Genomic DNA, 26,238 nt, shown 5'->3' with positions numbered 1-26,238 from the left:
TGAACAATGTGAAGTAGCAGTACACCATTTTCAAAAATCACAAAAGCTCACATTTATATGTTTTTTGAACTCACACAATTAATCAAAAATCCATAGAATGCATTTTTTAAAGTGTGTTAATTTGTTTAACAATTTCAAAATTTAGAAAGATACAACTATTAGCTAAATTAACCCATTAGTGTTCAGGAATCTATAAATTTCATAATGAGTGATAATACTGCTTATGCATCGTTGTGTACATACACAAACACACACACACACATATGCACAGCTTAGGAACATGAATTGAAGAAATTTTAGATCATTTGCAGATTTCTCTCTCTCTCTCTCTCTCTCTCTCTCTCTCTCTCTCAACGATGATTTCTTTATACTACAGTAAACTCCTGATTATCCAAGGAATAGGTTGGCACGGTAACCGCTGATAAGCAAATTTGCAGATAATTTGCTAGTTAGGTAAAAATGATGCTAGAATATGCAATAGCTTAAAAAGCAATACAGTGTACATAAAAAATGCATGTAAAAGCTAAAAAAAATGTTAGTTTAATATTTCAAATAGATCAAGTAAATTGTGCAAACAGATAAACTGCAACAGCTCCAAAATTATTACACCAAAATAAAATGCATAGGGGCAGGGGAATTTTTTCAAGACTAGTCCGGTCACTTGTTTACAAGCGAAAGTAGTGTAGGTCAAAAAACAGTCAGTAAGGTAGATCTAAAAATCAGTAAGTAACGTAGATCTAAAGCAGTAAATAGTGTAGATCTAAAAATCACGTTTCAAATACTGAGTTTTCGATGACCTTCTGTGAAAATTCTAGAAAGCGTCATTTGAGAAGTAGTCTATCAAAAGGGAATATATCCAATTTTTTGAAGACTCGTTTTTTGTCATTTTCTATATCTTTCAGATAGCCTTAGTCAAAGTTTCCAGAATTCAAAATAAAAAGAAATGCATTTTGTATTAAAGAATAAAGGCTTTTCGATCAAAAGGTAATAAATCTTTTTCTTACAATTTTTTCAGGTCATTTCGAACAAAAAGAAATATATCATGATTTAATCTAATAAACAAAAACAAAATATTTGCTTGGTGACAGGGTATTTTTGCATGATTGATGGAAAAGACAAATTTTGCTACCGCTGGCATGCATTCACAGCCTTCTTTGACAAACGAGTGTGTTATCAGATAAACTACGAGGATCATAAAATCGGTGGAGAATGTCCCTGTCTTGATGCTGTGTAAGTTTATAACTTGCATGAGTAAGTTTGACCAGCAACTGATTATTAACAATTTGGATTCCACTTTTTTCATCTTAACAGAGCTAGTCTACTTTTATTAACCGTTTTCAAAAAACAATAAAGATAGAATCATTTGTAGCTATAGCTTAATTACAACTATAAATTTAAAACTACTATTAATGGTGTTCAAAGAATAAAATTATTTTTCATGTTTTACTTTGAGCTGCAGCTTTGAACTAGGTTCAATTTTTTTTCCAAAAATATTTTCATTGCTTTACAGTGTTTTCAAAAAAATATATATATTCAGCATTGAGAATTTCCACCACTAAAAAATAAATAAAAAAATAAAAATAAAATAAAAACATTTTTTCTGAATGAATTTTCCAAACAAAATATTTTAATTAGTGATTCAGGGAAAGTCTTCTCGATTATTTTTTTTAATCATCTTTTACCTTCATTCTATTCTACTACACCCTACATTTTATGAAAGAGTGCACTCATTAACCCCTACAAAGAAAAAAAACTAGGAAAAATTCTTGCTTTCCAATCCAAAGAATGAACTTTAAAAGTTATGATGATCAAAATTTCAAATGTTCTGTAAAGCTCATGGACACTAGACCAGATCCTCAAGTTTTAGGTTTAAGGAATTGGAGGTGATGTATTAGAGCTTTGATGAAATTATAGCAATCAACAAGCACTTTCATTCAAAAGGGCTCATAATCTCATTTTTCAAGCAACCTGTTATGCTTTGCCTTTGTGGTAAATTATGTTCTTAGTAAATATGTAAATATGACAAAAAAAATTTGCTGTTGGCTTTTTTTTTTTTTTTCTTTTTTCTAAATCCTGAACATGTTTGGAAAAAGGATCTGATTCCTTTTGATAATTTGGACTTCATTTGAAATTTCTCTTTTTAAACACCTAATCTTTATTAAAATACATAAGTAACAATATAAAAAGCAGTGCAGCAGCATCTACAATTAATTTATCATTATTAACTACCTAAAACTTTTATAAAATGTGCTATGCCTGCAATAAAGCATTAGTCACTCACTCATATAAATCTTAATTTAATGGTGAAAATTTTTGATACTTGAATTTTCTTATTTTTATAATGCAAACATAAAGACAATTAACAAAATAATATAAAAATTCATTCAAAAGTAAAACCAATTTAAGAAACACAAACCTTCATTTGAAAATTATTTTTTGATTTAGAGCATCATTAAACATTTCTCTCATATTAAATTTCACTCAAATATTAATAGATGCCTCATTCCATGTGATGGATTGGGACATTTTGAGTAGTTTTGTCACAAGATTTTGTTTTGTAATACAAATAATACGAGCCAAAAATTTATTTTTGATAGCAACAGTAAAGATATGCCATAAGAACTATGTAGAACATCAAAAGTTAGTCAGTTTGAAGAAAATAATTGAACTACAGGCAATACATAATGCCTGTGACAAAACAGGCCAGGCATTTTATTGCGTATTTATCAATTATTTTACTTAAAAACAATAAGTAATGTTCTGTGGAATTCTTGTGACAAATCCTTAATGCTCCAATCAAAAATAAAAATTCTAGCTTGTTTCATTTATATTTATAAAATAAAATGTACTGAAAAATATCCCGTTCCACCAAATGGAATGGTTTAGCAATGAAAAGTAAAAGTAGTTTTTCAATACTAATTTAAAATCAATTAATAGCTCAAAATAATATTCATATCACCAATATTTTTTCTAAAAATCATTTATGTTCTAATTTTATTTGTTTGAGAGCAAATGGGATTCTTATCTCTCTGTAGATACTGTCATGCATGCATGAGTAACTTGTTTACTTTTTATTGATACAACTTTTTATCTTCTTATGTGACAACATTTTAAAGCAAACATGCCTTTTGAAAGATGGCGAGAACATCACATTTTCATATATTTCTTTATTAATACAACAAAAGAGCTATAGTTACAGCAGGGTTTAGCCTAATATTAAGAAATTTCCTATGAAAGTATAAATTAAAATAGAATTTTAAAAAATGATGTTTTGGAAATAGCTAAATCTTTAATGCAAAAAAAATAAACACAAAAAAATCTCATGAATAGTTTCTGAGCAAATAAAAAATATTTTGCATATAACACTAATCGGTTAATAATTAGCACGTTCAAGTTAAGACAAAAAAGCTGCTTCTATTTTTAAAAAAACAGCATTAAGTCACATAAATGAGTAAAGGTATCTCACTTCCATTTGTTGCAAAGTAACAACATCAGTAAATTTAATTCATGCATGCTAATGACAGGTTACAATCATACAAATAGAAAAAGACCAACTTGAAAAATGGCCAAAATAAAATGACAACCCATATTCATATTTACGGCAATTTAAAAGACTGGACGGTAAATTAGATCCTTTGTGCTGACTGTACAGTAAACAAATCAAATACAACAAGACACAAATTTGCAATGAAAATTACAAGCTCGTATTTCAGAGTCAAAAAAAAAAACTTTAGAGAAAAAGAAAAAACAGAATTTTGTCTTCAAGACAAAAACAGCCTCATAGTATCACTACAGCACGTTTCCAAGAGTTAATTATTTTATTTCACAATTCCATTTTTTGTCCAAAAAAAGGCTCCTGAACATTCAAAGTAAATGTATTTAACAAGTTGCAAACCAGAAGCAAAAATTCTCATGATTTTCTCATTTTGACCGCTTACAACCCTTACTCCCCACTCAAGTATTATTGTTGTACAATGTACATTTTTTTTGTGTGAAAATTTTCTTAGAGTTCTAAAAGTCTTGATTGAACAGTCTTTGGATATTTCCACATATGCAAAACACCAGACCCGGTTATCCCATCCAGAGACTGCAGTTTTGTTCTTGTTATAACTCATCAGTCTGGAATAGTGAATAACCAAACTGCAGGCAGATGTCATCTGCATCTCGTTGAAGCCCGGCTGTCGAGAATATTGCATGTGGTTTTGGCTTAGGGGTCCTAACTTACTGCTAATTTTCATATGTGTTTCATCATAGAATGTACATTCATAATTTCCTAGCCATACAATGTACTAACTTTCATATGAAATTTGTGCCTTATTTACTACATTGGATCTGTCCAATCATAAAAAACTGAACTTCCAATTATTAAAAAATAAATAAATGAACAAATGTTGCATTATTTATACTTTAATGCAAAGTTGATAAAGCACTAAATTAGAAAATGCCATATTTTATGAGATAAATCATTTCAAAGATAGAGTCAACATCATATATTCACACAGCAGCACAAACATTTATAATTGCATACTAGCAAATAACCCATATACAAGGCAAAAGAACTACTCGGGGTTCTCCCTTTGTGATTTTGCAAATGTGAGAAATATTTGCTCCAAAGATGTATCACTTATCAGGTAATCTTCTAAATCAAATCTTGACTTCATGGTATCCATAAATTTGAACAGCTGACTGAGGGTAGCATTTGGATCATCAACATGATATTGAAGCATTCCCTGCATAACATTGAACAAATATTAATACATTTAAAAATTAACATCCAGCTTGAGTGAGATTTTAAAAATATCAGTTGTTTTTTTAAATGCTAGTTTAAAATTTATAAATGAAATGTAATAAAAAAAGAGTTTTTAAAAAATGCAAAAACCAATATGATAAATAAAGAGAGAGGTAATTGAACTGTTGCTCACATAGCACATCACTTGATAAGTTTAAGGTCTGACACGAATAGAATTACTGCGACAAGTTCATATGATTTCTGAATAGTACTAACTTTTAAGCAATATGAAGAAAATTTCATGGCAGTCAGATTAACTAGAATTAACAGTGTTTGTAGTGAAACAACTTTTTATTTTCAAAGCAATGGACAAAAGGGAATTTTACGTTTTGACACAATATTTTACTTGTGTAATCAAGAAAATCATCACTACATAGTATAAAATGAAGTCTCCAAAAAGCCTGTTTGTTTGAACGCGCAAAACTCCTTATAAATGGGGGGGGGAATCATAAAAATTAACAGTCAGGATAACCTTAACAGACAAATAGAACCACACTCAATTGCAGCTTCCCCCCCCCCCCCCGAAAGTGGGACAGTAGGGTGAGGGGGAAAATGGGGGAGGGGAGCAATCTGGAATTAAGCTTAACAACATGAAAGGTTATGCTCAAAAGAGAAAAATTTGTTTGATCTATAACTGCTTTTAATGTATGTATAAATAGATCTCGTTGCATTAATACTTTCCTTTGCAACAGAAATTAAAAAGAAAACTAGCAATAAAGAAAAGAAAAAAACAGCTGCACTCCAGATGTTGTAGAAAGACAGTTATGTGAACCGACATATGATCTGATACTTTGATTTATTTTTAGTTTTGTGTGAAAATAATGGAAAAACACTGAAACAACACAGGGGGAAATATTACTATTTTGCTATGATTTTTGTGCAAATTATTTCTTTCCTCCCTCCAAAATTTAAGGTTGGTGCAGGGGTAGGGGATGAAATGAATCATAACTTTGCTTATCAGATATTGAATTAATCAAGTAAAATTTGGGAAGTTAGGATTGAAAAACAAACACTTGGTCTGAAAAAACAAAAAACATGTGGGGTAAAAATAATCCTCCCCAGGTGAGGCGTGATACTCTAGTACAGTGTTAATCATATGTTTGGGTCGGGGTGGGGTGGGAGGGAGGAAAGTATTTCGTCTTGCTTTAAAAAAGAACATTTACCAGGTTTTAATAAGTTTACTATCCATTTTGTTTTATTTTATTTCATTTTTTTTTCTTTTTTTTTTTTTTTTACATTTTGAAAACAGTAAAAAAAAAAGATTTAAAAGTGGTGTTGTGGGGGGGGGGGGGAACGCAGCTTATCAATATATAAGTTCATGCCAGCTCATTTCAAGCATATCCATGTTTACTTTCAACTCACTAGACCATCACCCCAGTAAGAAAACCCCATATTTAACTTACTAGAATCTGAAAAATATCATTATTTCTTATGTCAAATATTATTCAAAAATTCAAAAAAAATATGATCCCATTGAGATCCCAACTTGAAATTTTGTACAAACAAAAATAAAACACACACAAATTTTTGAGATTTTTTTTTAACTCATTATACGTTTTCTGAGAAATTTACATTTTAAATTTCATGTTTTAGAAATAAATATTTTTACGAAATTAGTCATGTTGCATATCATATTAAACAGCAACTAATGTACTTTAAAATGCTTTTTACAAAATCTTTTTATGTATATTTGGTGCTGAGTTATCCTCCATGTTATTTCCAAGAATCCATGAAAAAAAGAGGGTTTTTCCAAAAATCAAAGTCTTATAAATAAAAAAATAAAAGAGATAAAATCTAAAAATTTGGACTTCTGATTACCTTGATGGGTACAATCGATGAGCCAAATTTCAAAGGAATACAAAAAGGTGAGGGAAAAAAATTCTTAAATTTTGGATCACACACATACACACACTTGACATGGAATGACACAAGAGCAAATCAAAATTGTAACAGATAATAATGTAATTTTTTATGTATTTAAATAAAGTTCCTCAGATTTATCTGAGCATTTAACACCGATAAACCGGGCAATTAGTAGATGCGGGTGGTCTCTGAGGGTGTCGTGTTGTGTTTATGTGTTCTTTATATGATTATGGATTTATTTTTGTTATTATTATCTTATGTTATAAACTGGCCCTAAATTAAGTTCTTTTCTGAGTGGTAGCCTGGACTCATACCTTGTCTTTTCCTATTAAATAGCTGCTTGCAATTTTCCTTTTCTTATCATTATTTTTTATATAAATTTTTCAATATTTGGTATTTGACTTGCATATTCTTTATATTTACTTGGCTTTTTAGTTTTGCTGTGTTGCGCATCTGTGGGCTATATATATATTTATATACATATTTCCTAACTAAACAATACACACTCAGACACACACAATATTAAAGAAAAAAGAAAAGAAGAAAGAAAGCCAAAAATAAAGAAAAGGAAATATAACAAGAAATAACTTTAAAAACAGTTCTAGTAAACTTACTTCGAACTGAATTCCAAGGAAGAACTGCACAAATTATATCAAAGTGCAAAATAAATTCAAAGATAATAGATATTTATAGCAAACTTAAAACTCATACTAGTAACAACGTGCATATTAAAAGCAAAATTATCATTTTTAAAATAAAATACTTATTGAGAGCACAAAACTATGATATAACATCATACATATCTTAGATGAAAACTACAGCAGCAGAAAAAGCTACAGAAAGCAGCTACAGAAAAAGCATATGTTTACGATTGGGGAAAATTTTAGCAGCACTCAATAGGGTTGCAACGTTGACTTGGATGTTTTTGAAACATTAAAGTTTTCTTTAAAATATCAATATTTTTACCATTAAGTATTAGGGTTAATTATCTTTTAAGACCAGTGTTTTGCATTTGGTGTTTTTTCAATGTTGAAGTTCCATATTTGAACAAAAAAAAGGTGTCATAAAAAAACTAATAATAAACTCAACATTTTGACACGTGGATGCTTCAAAACATAATTGTTTTTAGGTCAATGTATCCATACCATAGATGTTTTGTCATCGATGTCACACCTCTAACACTCATGTTCTGTTAACAATTAGCTGGCAGAAAGGATTGCTAACTTAACTGCAATGTAAGTGCACTTCTAACGACAACGAGTAATAGAGAACGCTTCCCAGTGGGATAAATGTCAGTATTTATTTAATAAGGAAGCTTTCATCATAGCTACAAACCTTTTCCACATTTTTAAGGATATTTATGTTTTAGTTATAAAGCATCGGTATCATGAAGACACTGAATGCATAGCAAAACATTGATTTTAGAAGAAACATTGACCCTAAAACATTGATGTTGAATTCTTCAATGTTTAAACAAATACACTGATGTTTCATAAACATCAACATCAATGCCACATCACTACTTGCAACATTAAACTGATCATACAACCAAGAAAAGTGTACCTAAATGCAAATATTAAAAAAACTGTAAATATATAATCAAAATAATTTTTAAATGAAACAATTGTAAAATAGAACAATTTGGTTTAAAGTGATTGATTATTAGTTCCACTTACAACCAAGTTTCGTTCCTGGATGGCCCAAAATGATTTTTAAAGGTCTTGGACCAGCAAACTGCCATCGCATTTGAATGCTACACGGATGAAATAAATCATACAACTCAAAATTCTACACAGGGGTGCCCACAGGGGGGGATTATGGCGCAAGTTGCGCCATCAAAATTTTTGGGGGGGATTTTTTTTCCTGAAAAGTTTTTTCTTTCGAACATGAAATTTTTGAATTTTGGAAAAAAAAAATATTTAAACTCATTCAACAAGAAATAGATGCATTAATAATGCATTTTTCACGTACTCTTAGGGGCAGTCTCTCCCCCCCCCCCCTCCGCAGTTTTTCAGAAGTGGGGCCGCCAATTTTATTTTAGTGATGCAACTAACAAAGAAAAAGGAAACTTCGTTGTTTTAAAAAATGAAAACAGTAACTATAAATGAACAATTAAAATAATTGTGCCAAAAAAGTTTTTTTGTGAAATTTGAATAGAAAATGTAATTTTAAAATACAATTTAGGAACATCCTTGATTCTCTTTTGTTAGGAATATCTAAGTAAGGGCTGCGGAAATGTATGCTTCAAATATTTTTATCAACGAAAAAAGAAGTATTCAGTACAATACACTTTTCACTAGGCCGCAATGTGGGTATGTCTGTCTAGTCGAAAACTATGGGCTCGGCTCAAATTAAAGTATTGTGCATAGAGTAAAATTAGCATAATGGGAGGAATATCGGCGACAAAACTAACACGGTGCACGCCTTGTTTCTCGGCGGCCCTGATTATACAAAACCATGCTTCATGGTTCTTCAGTTAAAAAAAAAATACATAAATAAATAGAACAGCTTCATTAGGATATCCCATAGGATAGGGGTAGCCGAAACATTCCTTTTTTTTTTTTTTTTTTTGATGAAAAATGTTGTCCTGAAAATCATTATTAAGTGGAGAAAAATGTATGGGTTGCCGAAACAAGTTTGAAATAGAGAGAGAGAAACAGTCCAATGCAAAGAGAGATTCAAAGTATTGTAGTGAATACTCACAACAAAAGTTCTAAGTGTTTGAATGTAAAAATTGTAAGTGGCATATTTAAAGTAAAATGAAGTGGAATAGAGATCTAAGGTATCTCAGAAAATTACCACATCCGTTCAAAATGTTAAAAGTCCTTTTCCTAAGGCAGCAAACGCTTGTATTGCAAGAAAACAAAAATATTAAGCGAGAAATTGAAAACTTTATTATGGAAAATCCTGTCAGATAATCGTGTTTGGCAAAGAAAAATTGGAAGAAAATATTACACAATATGTTTACCAATAATTAAAATTTACAATGAAGATAGGAGAGATGTAGCCAACTGAAAAGAAGAGTGGAAAACTCCAAACCCTTCTTTTTTACGTCCCCAAAGCTGGCCTGTGAGTGACTTTTAAAACTTAGGTTTTGTAAAACTCCCGGGGAAAATGTTCTCAAACCCCATCCCTTACTCTAACGTCATAAAAGATGGCCTACACCTGAGAACTTAGGACTGCAATTTCGAAAAACCGTGAGAGTGCTCCAAACGTAACCTCCGAGAAACGCCCTCTAAATTAATCATTCATCATCATTCAAGGCGAAATAAATTCTTCTTTTTTACTTTAATTTAAAAAAAAAAAAAAAAAAACAAACAAACTTGCTGACGTTTCCCGAAACTGTCGTTCTCCAAATATTACCGAAGATCTTCCAAAATTTCATTGTAAAAGGCTTCAATTCATAAAAATGTTTCGGGGGAGGTATCCAAAACCTTCTACCCCTCTAACATTACTTAAAATCGTCTATGTTTGCGTTAACTGAATTTCAATTTTAAAAATTTGCCAGGGGAGGACTCCCAATCTCTCCACCCATTAACATTACCAAAACTCTTCTAAAACTGCAGTTTCAACAGATCGAAAAATTTTTCGAGAGAATGACCCCCCCCCCCCCCTTTTTTTTCTCTCTCTCGCCAACATCATCGAAAAATGTCTTAAATCTCGCTTTTAGTGCTTCAATTATGAAACATTTCTGGTCGCGAGCACCTTCAAAACTCCCCCCTTTCCCTTTTTATCGAAGGTTGGATTAAATTACGTTTTCGGAGCTTTAATTTCAAGAAACGGCCGTTGTATTAAATTTTCAACAAAAAAAGTCTACAATCGCGTTTTTAAGGCTTCAAAATTTCAAAATATTTCGGGGGTGAGGGCGCATTTCTTTTTCTTAATATCACCATAGATCATCTAAAACTGCATTTTTCGAACTACAATTTTCAAAATTTCCCGGGGAGAACCCCCGTACCCCCCCCCCCTTACACATGTCACAACAGGAAATAATTCACAATTGGGAATGCGTGCTTGGAGTTAGCATTTTGAAAAATTATAGAGCGATGACCCCGAGTCTCTCCTCCCTTATCGTCTAAAACTGTGTTTTTCAGATAACAATCTTGAAAATATTCGGGGGAGATGCCCCAGATCCCCTCTTCTGAACATAATTAAATATAAACGTACAATTGTGTTGGAAACTTAAATTGGAAAAAATATCAGGAGATGCTATGCTGGACCTCATCTCCCTTTCCTCCCAAACTTAAAATATAGTCTAAAACTATACTTTTATGTCTTCAATTTCGAAATAATGCAGGAAGGTAGCCCTCCCACACCGCCCCTAATTCTGACTGAATCTTATCCTTACGATTAAACTTATATTGCTAGTACTAAGGTCTAGTAATATGACTATCCCTGTTAAACCAGAAGCCAAATCTTCTCTCTCTCTCTGCACATTAAAATATGCGTTTGAAACAATTAAGGGCCTGCCAAAGCGTACTCCCACCCAGAAGTTGTCTGACCTAGCGACGATCCTGGTACTCTTTCCAAAATTTAATGTCCGTGTCTCTTTTTCAATGAAGGGAACACATCACAGACGGCATGGAGTTGGTGTCCGTTTCAGAGCTGGAACAGACGGTTTGACTTCTTTTCAGTTTTTTATGCATTTTCTGGAAGTAGCACAATTCTGCATGAATATGTGTGGCAGTGATGAGAGTCATTTAAAACTGCGTTTGTAGTACTGCAATTTTGAAAAATTTATAGGAGAGAGCACCTGATTCTCCCTTATTTCCTTCACATGATCAAAGACAAGCCTAGAATTGCGTTTTTGGAGTATCAATTTCAAAAAACTGCCGGGTTAAAGGCACCGAAATTCACCTTCCACTAACAGTATAAAGATCTATCAAAACTGCGTTTTTAAAGCTAAAATTTGAAAAATTTAAGTGGAGCTCCCCCTTTCCACCCCCTCTTGTCACCATTATTAAAAAATCGTCTTACATTTGGTTCGATTACAGGGCTTCGATTTCGAGAAAATTTCAGGAGAGCTGCCGAAAACTCTTTTTCTTAACGTCACAAAGGTCGGCTACAGTTGCGATTTTAGAGCTTCAATTTCAGAAAACTGCTTTTCCCCCATCCAAAGATAGCGTTTTTAAGACTTCAATTCCGAAGTTAAGAATTTAACTTCTTTTTAATTCTTTTTAGAAAATTTTCCTGGTGTGAGCCCTAGGATATCTTCTTTCTCTAACATTACCGCAGATAGTCTGAGACTGCGTTTTCAGAACTACAGTTTTGAAAACAAAGGAGAGCCCTCCTTAACACAACGTTAGAGTATCTATAATTGCGCTTTTAAAGTTTCAATATTGAAAAATTACCGGGAAGGGGCCGCCAAACCTTTTATACCCCTAACATCAGAGATCGTCTAAAACTGGTCTTAAAACTACAATTTCGAACATTTTCCAGGGGAGAAACCCCCGGACCCCATATCTAAGTGACGATAAATTTCCCTTTCAAGATTCATATTGCATACATCCAGTAATGACTCCTTCTGAGCCAGAAAGTTGAATCCACTCTCCCTGTAATTATTCATACGTTCGAAGAAAAAAAAAGTGTAGCAAAATACAGGGGTACTCAAAACTTGTTTACTCAAGGTCCACGCTGTAAAATTTGGGAAGACAAGACGGATCAACAATCCAACAATATTTCAGTTCAAATGGTATTTGTTAGCGCTCCCACCCCCCTTTCCATGAATTTGACAAGAAATTTAACACTCTAAAAACTATTATGTTTAACCCAATTCGAAAGCGAGAAAATTTTTGGGGGGGAATTTGCGCCATTGAGCTTGGGGGGGATGGGCACCCCTGATTCTACAATCCTGTGATATTTCACAGATTATTCTGCAAAAAGTTCTAACATATATACGCAATACAACGAAAGAACAATAAGCAAGCGTATTTGACTGCATCATTCAATTAAAAAATAATAATGAAGTAATAATAATACTGTAAAACCAGTAAGTAATATTAAAGTGTAAATCTTTATTACAAAATAATTTCTTTAAAAATAATCAGGAGTACTGTTTTTTAGTAATACCTGATGGTAATCCTTTAAGTCTGCTCCTTCTAAATTATCTTTCACAAAATTCTTGATTTCAGTTACAGCTGCAGCATCATCAATGATATCTTTCTTCACTTTTATCATGATACTATATCCTTGTCCATACTTAGTTTTTAGCTGCTGAGTAGAGCCTAAACATTTAAAGCGACCATTTACCATGATAGCAAGTCTTCCACAAAGAGCTTCACTTTCCTCCATGCTAGAAGAGAAAAAAACTAAATTTTTATGAAAATATTACAAATTATGAAAGGGGCAGAGCGTTACAAATTATGAAAGGGAGTGACATTTTTTGGATACAGTTAGTACTTTACAAAAACAAGCCGGGCTTACAATAATTAAGAGATAAAGTAATTTTTAAGTGCAATAGCTCAGAAACTACTGGCTGTACAGCAATACAGTTGAGCTTAAATTAGAGACGTACTGAGTACTCAGTAACTACTCGGTACTCGGCCTACTCGGCCAATTTACTGAGTACTCGGTACTCGGCGAAATTTTGATCAGATACTCGGCCAATACCGAGTAGTTGAAAAAAATAGAATATTGTCCAAGACGGATATTAAAATTTATAAAAAAGTGCAAGCATATATAATATTCTGCAATCATTTACAAGTGAAATTTAAATTTTGAAAATAATGAAGTTTATGTCCCCAAAGTTAATAAAACTTATTTATTAAAAATTGTGCAAAAAAGGTAAGTATAGAAAATATGAAGTTTTTATATTAAAAATGGATTTTTGCTACAAACAAAAATTAGTTGTAAGAAATATGAAAATACCTTAAATATATTTGCTTAAAAAATAAAAGGAAATAAAACAACGTTAAAAGCACAGAGCAGACACGTGTTTTGGCATTACAAGGAGTCCCTTTTTCAATGCACAAAATGTGAGCTCGTAGATTTAAAGGCATCCAACAAAAGTTTGATTTTTTTGTCGAATGTCTTTACATTCCTTAGCTCACATATTATGTGCTGAAATAGATATTACTTGTAATGCAGAAACAGGTGTCTGCAAAATTCCTGCACATTTGTTTTATTTGCTTTTAAAAATTATTTATGTTTGGTGGTCTAGAACTATAATAAGATTGGTATATTTTTTTTAAATTCCAACTTGATTAATCATACCTTTTATTTATTTATTTTTAATTTTGAAATTAATTTTTTTTTTTTTTTTGTAAAATTTTTGACATAAAACAAAATTTTTTAAATAATGCGTAATTAAATTTCAGCAGGAATTTAGTTTTAAAAACTATTATTTGGACAAGGAGGCCGATACTACTATTCTAATAAGTTCAAAATTCACCACATATTTGTCGGTGGTTCTTCTTAAAACATAATTGGTACTTGGTAACTTAGCCGAGTAGTGAAAGGCCGAGTACTCGGTAACTCGGTACTCGGTTGAGTAATGAAAGGCCGAGTATTCGGTACTCGGCTACTTGGCCAAAGTGCTACTCGGTACGTCTCTAGCTTAAATGATTGCAAATTTAAGGTTTGATAAAACTGACAATAACAATTGTTATCAAAGAATAGACCGTTTAACAGTTCTAAGAAAAGAACTGAAAAGAGCCAACATTTTTATGGTTTTCATGATCACACAAGTCTTTTGGATGTCAAAACTTGGATTCACACTTCCCTAACTAGCCTGAAAACAAGCTTAAAAAATCAGATTGTCACAACTTCAGCTTTGTGTTTAGCTTTTTATGTACTTTTTCACTGAACTCAAGGAAATAATTTTTAAAAAATAACTTACCTATGTGTAGTTAAAATAATAGCTGCACCAGTACATTTACGAGCTTGAGAAAGAATATTCCAAATCTTTCTTCTAGAAACAGGATCCACACCAGAAGTTGGTTCATCAAGAAGAATTAACGAAGGCGAACCAATCAAAGCAAGAGCGATTGAGAGCTTTCTTTTGTTACCACCACTAAATATACAAAAATGAAAAAGCAGTTTATTAAACAAATTTTTGAAACTAGTACAAAAAAATCAACTACATTGGTGGGCAGAGAAAAGGTGCCAAATATTCAATAGTTTCCTAATATGTGATACCTCTATTGTTGCAGATAAAGGCAGTGATAAATTCCACCAAAATCAATATAAAACAAATTTCAGGCTTGTGTGAGGTAAATAAAAAGGGACCAGAAACTTGCTATTTGCTGCATTGGATGCATAGATAGTGTTTTCAAACATTTTCTTTTTTTTAGTCCTCAAAGCATTGTGTATTATATTTAGTCAAAGGTGAGTAAATATTTTGGTATGTTTCTACATATTTTTGTTTGTTATGAATTTTTTTATGATTAGGTATGGTTTATTAAACTTTTTGGCACCAAAAAATTGAAAAAATTGTGCAGTTTCTGATTACATTTTCAATTTTTATTTTTAAGAAATATAAAAAACGTTATTAATAAAAATCGAAATACTATATCTCATAGACTTAACACTGATGCCAAGTCAAAGATATATATGAATGAATTATAATGAAACAAATTCAAAGGGCAAATGTTTTCCCAAGGGCTGCGGAGTCGGTGGGGAAATGCCCAAATCTCTACCTCAAATCTGAATCCTAGAATTTTAAGGCCTTCAACTACGACTCCTACACCCCAAAATCAGTTTGACTCCAACTCTGACCCTGTAATTGCTTGGCAATAATGCACATTTGGAGGGAAAATGACAGACTCTTAGAGTTTTAAAGACAAGTAGTTGGCGAGCAAAGTGAGCAGGGAGTGGAGTGAGCAGAGGGCATTTCAATAAAGCCATACCAATGACATAAGATAAAGGGTTATACCAATGTGAAAAAAGTATTGAAATTTGTCTCTAAGAACTGTTTTAGAAGCTTTTTTAGGCTAAACTTCAGTCCAGAACTTAGCTTTGTGAGGTTTATCACTGTATATATTATAAAAATTTAATTACATTTATACTTTTTAATTATATTTATGGTTTTCAAAAAGCCACAATAATGGGTGAGAATAAAACTGCTTACCTAGAAATGAAGTAAAAATTGTCATCAATAAACAAAATGTCCAAAGAATGGCAAAAAGCAACTTGTATCAGATTTAATAAACTAAAATGCTTTTTTCCAGTAATGTTGCCACTTTTTGAAACAAATCTTCTTAGGAAAAATATTTTTAATTTCTTGCCATCTGGATGATTGACAATCTTCGGGTCAATGTTTACAATCGCTTTTTGAGATGATGTTTTCACATTGTTTTGATATTTTTTTAATAATAAATAAAATGTTCTTAATATATACATTTAATTGTTAAAAAAAATAATCAGAGCTGAAATTTCTTACAAGTTTTTGTCTAGATTTTTTTTAGAATATGAGAATAACAACCATGGGACAATGTATACCAATATTTCATTGAAAATTTTTATTTTTAATTTTAAAAAAATTAGTTTTGACAAAGTTAAAGTTTGAAATTTTAGTGCTAAAGAAGTACAAAAATATCCAGAGGAAAGTCTTTTTAAAGATATTAAACAGAATAAAAATATTTGTGCCGAACACAAAGTTTCCCACTTTTGTGAAATCACCCATCTACATTATCGGAAGGAATATTTTTTCATCTAAAAATGATATTTTATATTGTGACACGGACCATCATAGATTTTATCATTTTACCCTAGTTTAAGGATTCAAACAGATAGAAAGAAAAAAAAACCTTAAATTTTAATTACAAGGTTATAAAAAAAAATCTTGACTTGTTATAAGTGTGATACACAAGTTAAAGAAATGAGCAAATGCACTTGATGTTGTAAAAAATGGCATACTTTCCATGCCTCAGGCAGCAATGTGAACCAATTTTAAGTTAAATAACAAATTTAAGTAACAGTAGAGGAAAGTACAGTTTTTCTTAATACATGAAATGCTTTTCTAACTTCTCACTGACACTAATAGTTTTAACATGTATCCTGACTACTATGCGGCATATATCACATAGATACGTATACATATTGAGAGTTATTGCAATAACAAATTAATTTAAAGAAAATGCTCATGCAAACAGAAAAATAAATACCTGTAAAGGGTTGTCTGTTTGTCTGCATGCTCAGTAAGATCTGTCATTTTGATTAGTTTATTTACAGCTTCAACCATTCCAACTCCGCACATCCCTCTCAATCTCGCAAAAAGAGTTATTGTTTCTCGACCAGTTAAACGATCAATGATTGCATCAAACTGAGGGCAATAGCCAATAAGAGACTGGAACTAGAGGCAAAAAAGTCATTCAGACATTTTTCAAAGTAAAATATCATTTTGTATGTATATTTTAATTCAATACCTGAATATGATTTCATCTATAAAACACATTTGTTTATTTAAGGCTAAATAAGAAAGAGGGTCCTTTGTCTCTGCAATGTTTTAAACATCAAGAATATTTAGAAAGGGTGTAGAGGAAAATTGAAAGAAAATGGAAGTAAACATTAACAATTATTTGAATTAATTTGCAACTGCTAATCATATCAAGGATTTGCACATTACTGCATTTTATTCAATATACAGCTAATTACGATATAATTTATAGTGAGGAAAACATGAGAATCCATACCTTTTTCAAATTGTTTATTAACGAAATTCCATCAGAGAAAGCGTTGCCTTCATCTGGAAAACAATCACCAGTCAGCATTTTAAAGGTAGTAGTTTTACCAGCTCCATTTACTCCTAAAAGACCAAAGCATTCCTCTTTATTGATTGCAAATGTCAAATGATCCACAGCATAAAAGTTGTTATAAGCTTTGGTTAAATCAAAAACTAATAAGGCTTCTTCAGCATCTTCATTTGCAAGATCCTTGAAAGCAGTGTTGGTACAAGTATTGCGGACTCGCTCCTCTTCGAGAAGTACCTCAGAGTCTTCACAGTATGTTTCTCTGGTTAACTGACCAACTTCCACTTTTCTAAATTTTGCCACATGTTGGACCACAAACCTTACACACATCTTCAAAAAATTAGTTTCAAAAAACAGCAATAAAAGGATGAATACTAAACCATCTGCAAACAGGAAAATTATGTCTCGGCTGCATGCATCTTTTTCCCAGGACAAAAACTCCCTTTCTTTCAGGCATTTAATATTGCAAATATCTGAAAAGAAATTTTTGTTAAATTACAGAAAAAATATCTTTAAAATAAATTATTATGTACCTAAAAACATTTTTGACAGACATTACAAATCAACTCTATATAAATAAAAATGAACCTCCAAATATGAGCCAGGAAACTACGGCTCTGATTTTGCTAAAATTTTCACAGTGGGTGTTTGTTAGCCTTGGAAAAGTTTATAGACCCATTTGCAAAATAAATCAATAAGTAGTTCTTTTTTAATTCCAATCTAAGATGCATTTTTCAAATAAAATCACTAATACACGGCAGAAAAATTACTCCAACCTATTAATATTATATGTCATTCGAAAGAACGAACTTTTCTGCATCACATGAATTTGTTCTAATTCTTTAACTTTTTTTATGACAGGAGTTCTACGGATTTTTAGCTTGATCTCTCAAACCTTTTCTTGTTTCAGCGCTTTTTGAAATCATCAATAAGACACAAACTGATCATCTTAGTTATCTTTTTTACTAAAATAAAAAGAACAATTTTTTCCCCCAGATAGAAGCCTCGTACAGTCAAAGTATTGCCTTTGATACATACATAATGTATCGCCTTTAATTTTCCCCTAACGGACGGATGCAGCAATTCAAAACATTCAAAAAACCGTGCCTTATTAGGTTTTCCACTTCCGCTAGAAGCAGGCACTGTATCAGCGATATGGCGTTGAAAAGGAAGAAAGGGAGAAACAAAAATGTTGAAGGAAACACAAAGAACCAGTTATTTTCAGAGGAAGAACGGAAATCGTTTTTAATTCATATCTCCCTTAATTAATGTTGTCTTATTATGCAACTAAGTCAAACAAATAGCTGGAAAAATTATGAATCTATCAATATTTGGTTTGGTGCTCTGTTTTCTGTCGCTCGCCAGGAGTAGCGATGACATTGATAAATAGATACAACATACAGCTACTTTTATTAATATTAGATGCTCAATTGTAAGATACAAACTTATCCAACTAATAACTTTTTTAAGATTCAATCTAAGACTACAATACAGTCAGTTGTATACACACATTGAGATGATTTTGTAAGAAAATATTGAATGTTACAAAATATAAATCCTTACCTTTACAACATTTATATAATCCATTGAATTCATTCATAAATTTTGATTCACAGTTCAATTTTAGCTCTTTTGGATCAATTCCTTCACAAAAAGCATTACTGTAAGCTATTGCAAACAGTTTGGAAAATCCTGAGGATAAGCAAAAACTAGGAAATATTCGAAACACCCACATTGGAATGTCAACTTCGGGAATATACATATCTCCAGCAGTTGTCTGTATTATACTCAAAATGGTACACACAACAATGCCTAAAAAGGTAACAAGAAAAAAATTAAGCATCATACAGGAATTGGAATAAAAAGATAATTTTTGAAAAAGCCTAATTATTACCTAAATTTAACTGAAAATGAATTAGTAAAATAGTTTATACCAGAAAATATTCTCTTTAAAATGACAACCAATGGATCTTATCAAAAGGTGCCTCTCTGAAGGATGACCATTGAATAGGAGTTTGATTGAAATATGAATCACTAAATTGCAATTCAAATGAAAATTTGCAATTTAAATTATTGCTAATTAAGCGATTAAAAAATAGTTTATGGTGGAAAATTTTTGCTTATTTAATGTCATTGCTGCTTAGGTGATAATTTTATTATTCTTTTTATAGCCATCAAACTCATTAGGAGACAATGATTGATAAGCAACTTCCCTGCTCTGGTTCCCACATCCAGTAAAATACACAAAATCTTAGTTAAAAATCTTTTTCCCCCAACTCCCTAACTTTTAGCATAAAATCATGTAATGCCACAATGCATGGAAGAAGTAGTATAATACTTCCAGTAATGGGATCAGTTAAGAAACTGGTTTCTCAGAGAACTTTTTGCAGCAAAAAATGTGATAACAATGGCGCAAATCTACAAAATTAGGAGGACTGCCCATCAAGCAATATAACTTTCAAGGTTGGAAAAGGAAAACTAATTTGTAGTTAGTGATTACTCCTACCAAAAGCAACTTTCACAATGTCCATTCTATTTGTAAAAGGTTAAATTCTAACAATACAGGCGGACCTCGATATAAGGTCACCCTTGGAACTTCACAAAACTGACTTTATAAGCGGGGTGACCTTATAACCGATTCATATATATTTATTGACAGATAAACATGTATATACATTAATTATTTTCAAAATTTAATACCCTTAAAAATATCAGTTAATTAGGTTAAAATAGTTTAATCAATTGGAACCAACTAAAATTTTTGGAATCAATAAGAAATTTTGAAATGATTTTTGAAACTTTTATTTAGAGTAAAGCTGCATACAAATATGCCCAAAAGAACTTATGTGCGACTTACCTTACTTAAAATTATCATTAATACAAGACTGATGCGTTTTTTCTTTATTTTAAGTACAGTGGTTTCTAATTATTTCCTAAAAATTTTCTTCGGCTTCTCATGACTGGTTAAAAAGTGCGATGTATACACACTGAGTGCCCGCCTTACTGCTAAATATTTTAGTATCACTGTCATAATACTCACTTGCTACTGCATTCTGTGTACTACATGCTACGTTGATAGGAAAAATGAGTTATCACTTTTAAAGGATCGTATATCGCTGTAAATTCTGAAGTAAATCTGTTAGGCACTGAAATCATTCAAAGAAATTGGACAAAAGTGACCTTATAAGCGATTCATGCATTATGACCTGACCATATATCTGATAATACATGACATACAATTCCTATTTGGTGAGCCAGGACTTTAGAAAAGTGACCTTATATGCGGGGTGACCTTATAAGCGAGTGACCTTATATCGAGGTCTGACTATATATACTTTCTCATAGAAAATGGTTCCATTAAATAACTGCAATATACAGAAGAACCTTGATCTACCATTTTTCAAGGAGCACGTAGAAAGACATAATGAGTGTGGGAAAACAATGAATGCATGTTAAAGTTAAAATATGAAGAAAATAATGTTTTTTGGTTAATACACACAATGTGTACAAAATGTACTCAGAAATTCTGGAAAAAATTTAAGGTAAATACACTCAATATGGAGAAAGTTATACAGCAAACTATTTTGGAAAAATTATTGCAGAAAAAAAAAATGGTTGCTGTTTTAGTCTTTTTATAATAAAAGGTTACGGTGGAATATGATTTTATGGTAAAAAGTAAAGACAATATCAATGCCAGTACTTTTTAATGTAAATTTTCAGAATTTCATTTTAGTGTATTAATAAAATACTTTTTACTTACAAAATTAAAAAATTAAGAGTTGCTAAGAAAAGAACAATTTTATATTCATATTTTTGTTTATATTTAAAATTAAAAAACAAACTGATGTGACAAAAAGTTTGAAGAGTTTCAAATGCTGTGATTTTTGTGAATTTGGAAAAAAAAGAAAAAAAAGCTTTTCTTTTTAGATTTTTAACTCAAAGAGAAAATTTTTATGACAATGAACACAGAAAAAAGCCTTTTTGAAGAACATGATATGCACATTTAGTTATTTTAATATAGTTTGTGCAAGGACCATAAAATTAGAAAATTGATCAGGTTTCATTGTACTTAATATACAAATTTTTTTTAAATAATATAATATCTCAAACCTGTAAGGACACAACAGGTAGAAATAGCAGAAAATCCATTACTGGGCTTTTTGATGATGAAGGAAAATAAATAACTAAATGGTATGGATGCCCAGCCATACATAAATATCATGAGTAAAACTGTGCCTAAAAAAGAAAATAATTATGTTTGAATGGAACTTGCATTGTTTGTAAGTTTTATGAAAGTCAAGATACACTGCATTTCAAAACATTAAATACCAGTCAAAACATTTTTCATACACTCTTTTTATCTTGTTATTGAAAGTGAACATTCTTTAGAAACTAACAATCACTATGATCAAAAATCACTTGCGCAAAAATTATTTTTTTTATTACATAATTTTAAATTTTAAGATATATTTGGTTTTAATTCTTCTGACTAATTAATTGAAAACTACAATGAATTTGGCAAGAAACGCTTTCATACACAGCAAATTAATTTTTCAAATAAATTATTACATAAATGATAGATTTAGAATTACATAGATAGGTTGGCAATGCCCTAATCAGACTCTCTCTCTCTCTCTCTCTTGCTGATGAAGTCTTTAAAATACTAATAATGTCATTTGAGTTTTTTTTTTTTTTTTTTTTTTTTGTTTAATTAAGCAGAAATAACACAAGGCTAACTTGGCAAGGTGCAGCACTGTGCAGGCCTTATGAAGCACCTTGCTGATTTTTTATAGCACCCTGCAAAACTGTCATTTAAAGTACCACTCCTTAAAGCAATGTTCTTTTTTTTTAGAGAAACTCTCCCCCTTTTTGGTGCTTCAAAGACATTTTTATGCTTATAATTTTGTGAAGGATGTTTTTTTTTTTTTTTTCGAAAGTGTTCCTCTAAGGATCTGCTTTTTCAATTGTGGTTTTGTAAAATGCAAGTTTACCTGATCAGGAGTTTGAAAAAGAGAGTCCATTCTGTAATGATATAATTTGAGCCATTCTGGAGAGGATGATTTCTTTATCTCTCCAGAAGGGAGAGGTAAAAAAATCAAGTCATAGATCAGACTCGGTTCTGGTCTACTCGTAAAATGTTGTCCATCTTCAAATTCTACAATTAACATAGAATGTATGTAACACAGAAATATATGTATAAGCCTCTAACTGTTTATTCCGCAACGTCCATACTGTGAAAATATAGTGAAGCTTGCTCATTTTTGTGATTTCCATGAATTTTTTTATGGATATTAAAAACCTTATCCCATTATTTCATCATTTTAGTAATGCGTTTTCTGGAGGATCCAACTCTACTCGGAATTCTTTGAAAAAAAAACAGCTCATCATTTTGCAAGCATCACACCTAATCCAATCATGAAAAAAAAATCATAAAAAAACTTAAATTTGGTGCAAAGAATACAAAGTAGCACTTTGAGTTGCCCCTTGGTTTTAAAACTTATCAAGCTAAGTTCAAAATTTTGAGAGCATTTGCAGCTGTGTCACACTTGAAAATCAACTTTTTTTTCAATCTGCAATTTGCTATTACTCAGTTTTACTCAAAAACTGAATCTTGAAGTTTTCAAATAAAACAAAGTTTTTAGAATATCCTGCATTTTTCTGTTGTTACACTTTCATAGATGGGCACAAGGACAAAACTGGAAGACAAAAATGCAAATGTCATTGGAATGAAAACCATTGTTATCATTCTTGTCTGCCATTCTCATAGAGTTTTCTTCATTATGTTTTTAAACATTCAGCAATGGTTCATTACAGAGATAGAACCTATACCAGATACATATCTTAAAAGAGCATTACCTACAAACAGAACAGTCACTGGTAAAACATGATAACATTTTCAATTGTACTACATACAAATTAATAATTATTCATAGCTTTCCTTCATTATAATAGCACCTTTTAGCAGAGGTTCCAGTATTAGCATTAAATTCACTGAGAAATGAAAACAAAACATCATCAAATTATAATTGTGAATATGTAATCACAATTAAACAAAATCAATACTTTAAAAGTGTAAGAAACATTTTTTCAACTATTTGCAAAATAGCCCACTAAGCCCATTCATGAATTAATATAAGCACTATGTTTAAATGTTATCATCAATTGCAAATGCATGGTTTTAATAGCTTACAGTACAAAAAAAAATGAAAGGATCACTAAAAATCTGAAATAATGTGTCAAAACTTACCAATAGCATTTGAATGAGGAGAGAAAAATGCATAACTGCTATACATTGCAAATGGTATAATCAACAAAAAGCTAACTATTAAATGAGTCAATCCATCCCAAATAAGCATTGATAACCAATACAGCGTTGCTGGGAGGCCAGTCATTAATTGCAAAAGTTTTGCCTTTGATACTCGTTCATGGATGGGCACAAGGACAAAACTAGAAGACAAAAATGCAAATGCCATCGGGATGAAAACCATAGCCATCATCCGTTCTACCATTCTCATAGAGTTTTCTCCGTAATATTCCATAACATTCGGCAATGGCTCATTAGTTACAGAGATGGTACCTGAACCAGAAACATATCTTAAAAGAGCATTGTCAGCCAACAGAACAGCCATTGGGGAAACATGGTAAGGTTCTCCATTATACCACATAGTAATTAATAACTTTTCATTGCTTTCCTTCACTATAGAAGCACCTATTAGCAAACGTTTTAAGTATACAGAAAGATCAGCACCATACTTTAAGATCAAATGATTAGGATCACCAGTATTTTCTACAGACACAGAATTTTCCCTCAAAACATCCACCAATTTTTCAGTCAATAGCTTTTCATTTGATTTATAAAAGCCCATAGTGTTTCCATAGATATCTCCAAATTGTAGCTTCAAAGGTGGATAGGTCACCTTAGATTGATCAGCAAGCATAGAGATATTTTGCAAACACCAACATATCAGTACAAAAGGAAGCACAACTTGTGCAATTAACACACTCCAATAACGTTTGGCATAGTGTAAACGTTTTTCAAGAAGACCAATTAACTGATTCCAGACACTCGGAGATTGATGTACATGTCTTGATGCATCATATACTTCTATAATAAAAAAATATTCATTATTTTTAAAAAACATTTATTATTTGTAAAACAAAATAAAATTTTACTTCATATTTAAAACACACCTTCATTGTCCATTGTAGAATAATTTTCAACAACTTCAGAACCTTTCATTTTAGATTTAATGTCTGAGATATTAGCAACGCTAAAAATTAGAAAAAGTAATACAATCAGACACACTTTATTTTCAGAAGTAAAACCTTTACTTTTTTTAAAGACAAAAATAAATGACAAAAACAATGTTATTAAAGAGGAAAATTCCAAAAATACTGCATGCATGAGCTTTCAGCAAAAATGAACCCTTTTAAAATGCGAAAAATGTTTGGAGTTTCTGACACTAAGTAGAAGTCAAAAAAAAAAAAGACAAAATTCTTCTTGGCATCTGATCTTGCCTGTACCCTGCTTCAAGCAGAATGTCTGATTAATTCTCAATCAGCCTCGCTTCAAGCAGGACATAAATTTGAGAATTTTGTTTTCATTGAGGAAGATGCTTTATTTCATTTGAAAAGGATTAAAGCAGTGATAGGCAACCTAAATTCGCGTCGATCTACTTTCTAAATATGCTGGTTAAATTACACCAACTAGATATTAAAAGGTATAAAAATTCTAGAATAGTTTCACCTGAGATTTCCTGCAATGTTATTCATAGGGATTGCCAGTCTAGGAGGATGTGTTAACACATAGTCAAAGAAATCGTACTGTTACATGACATCTTTCAAGATTGGAACACTGGTCCTTTCTTTACAGCTTTACTTACAAATAAAAGTTTTTACTAATTTTACTTTAACCATACAAAAGTAATAATTCACTTATAGAAATACAAAAAGACAATTTTGTTTGTTGCACAGGATGCAGTGTTATATGAGATAAATCACGGCACTCTACATAATATTGAGTTCTACCTTTTTCCAGCTTTTGTGAAAAATTTAACAAGAATAAAAAATCAAGAATAAAGTAACATACTGATAGCTTCCTGCACATAATATAAAAAATATACACAGACATTTCCTAAAGCTAATTATAAATTTCAACTTACTTCAAAAACACATCTTCCATTGTTGTTACAGTTACACCACATGAGCCAAAGCCCATATTATCTTTATTTTTTTCCAGATCTTCAAACATATCACCAAAAAATGATTCAGCATTAGGAGAAAGAATAAATGTTGCTTCTTTATCTAAATTACTTGTCAAAGAAGCAGTAGGAATGTATTTTAATAGTAACTCTGTGACACCATTGAGATCAAAATTTGACTCTTTTACAATATGCAGATGATATCCGGTTCCTAAATAAAAAGAGGAAATAATTATACATTTGACATAAAATAAAATGGAAGTGTTTGTTAAGTTTGAATTAGAAAGGTTTCGGTCCCTTTCTCTTGCAAATGGGGGGACGAATCGGCAATAACTTTTTCTTGTCGATTCGTTAGTGTGAGGTCACAAATGTTTTGCTTCAGCACTATAATTTCGATTCTGATAAAAGATCGTGCTTAAGGTTAAGTGGGGAAACGACCATTCACAAAACATGTTGTTGTATGCAGTTGATACCTTGAAACTCGATTTTAAAATTGTGTAAATCCATATAAATAAAACAGAGAATATATATGTGTGTGTATGTGTATGTTCCCTATACAACCCACAGTTTTCTTCGGATCTCAACCAAATTTGGCAGGGAGGTACTTGGGCACCCGAGAAGGAATGTAGGGGGATTTTTGAATACCAAAGAAGAACTGAACAGTTCAAATTTTAATTTTAGGACCCAAAAATGGCTT

At 31.3% G+C, this 26,238-nt stretch overlaps 1 protein-coding gene across 1 annotated transcript in view; it reads right to left on the bottom strand.

The window, feature by feature from the left end:
* Positions 1-4,559: 4,559 nt before the first annotated feature.
* Positions 4,560-26,238, bottom strand: part of LOC129216551 (phospholipid-transporting ATPase ABCA3-like) — a 51,319-nt gene continuing 29,640 nt past the window's right edge. The window contains exons 11-19 of the mRNA XM_054850768.1: positions 25,503-25,752; positions 24,532-24,611; positions 23,588-24,445; positions 22,332-22,495; positions 17,284-17,670; positions 16,756-16,943; positions 14,490-14,663; positions 12,722-12,944; positions 4,560-4,730 (exon numbers count right to left, since the gene is read on the bottom strand). Coding sequence (XP_054706743.1) covers positions 4,560-4,730; positions 12,722-12,944; positions 14,490-14,663; positions 16,756-16,943; positions 17,284-17,670; positions 22,332-22,495; positions 23,588-24,445; positions 24,532-24,611; positions 25,503-25,752 — 2,495 coding nt within the window. The remainder of the gene's footprint in view (positions 4,731-12,721; positions 12,945-14,489; positions 14,664-16,755; positions 16,944-17,283; positions 17,671-22,331; positions 22,496-23,587; positions 24,446-24,531; positions 24,612-25,502; positions 25,753-26,238) is intronic.

The sequence above is a fragment of the Uloborus diversus genome, chromosome 1, assembly GCF_026930045.1.
Source record: "Uloborus diversus isolate 005 chromosome 1, Udiv.v.3.1, whole genome shotgun sequence".
Classification (NCBI taxonomy): Eukaryota; Metazoa; Arthropoda; class Arachnida; order Araneae; family Uloboridae; genus Uloborus; species Uloborus diversus.
This window is presented reverse-complemented; position numbering and strand designations above follow the sequence as displayed.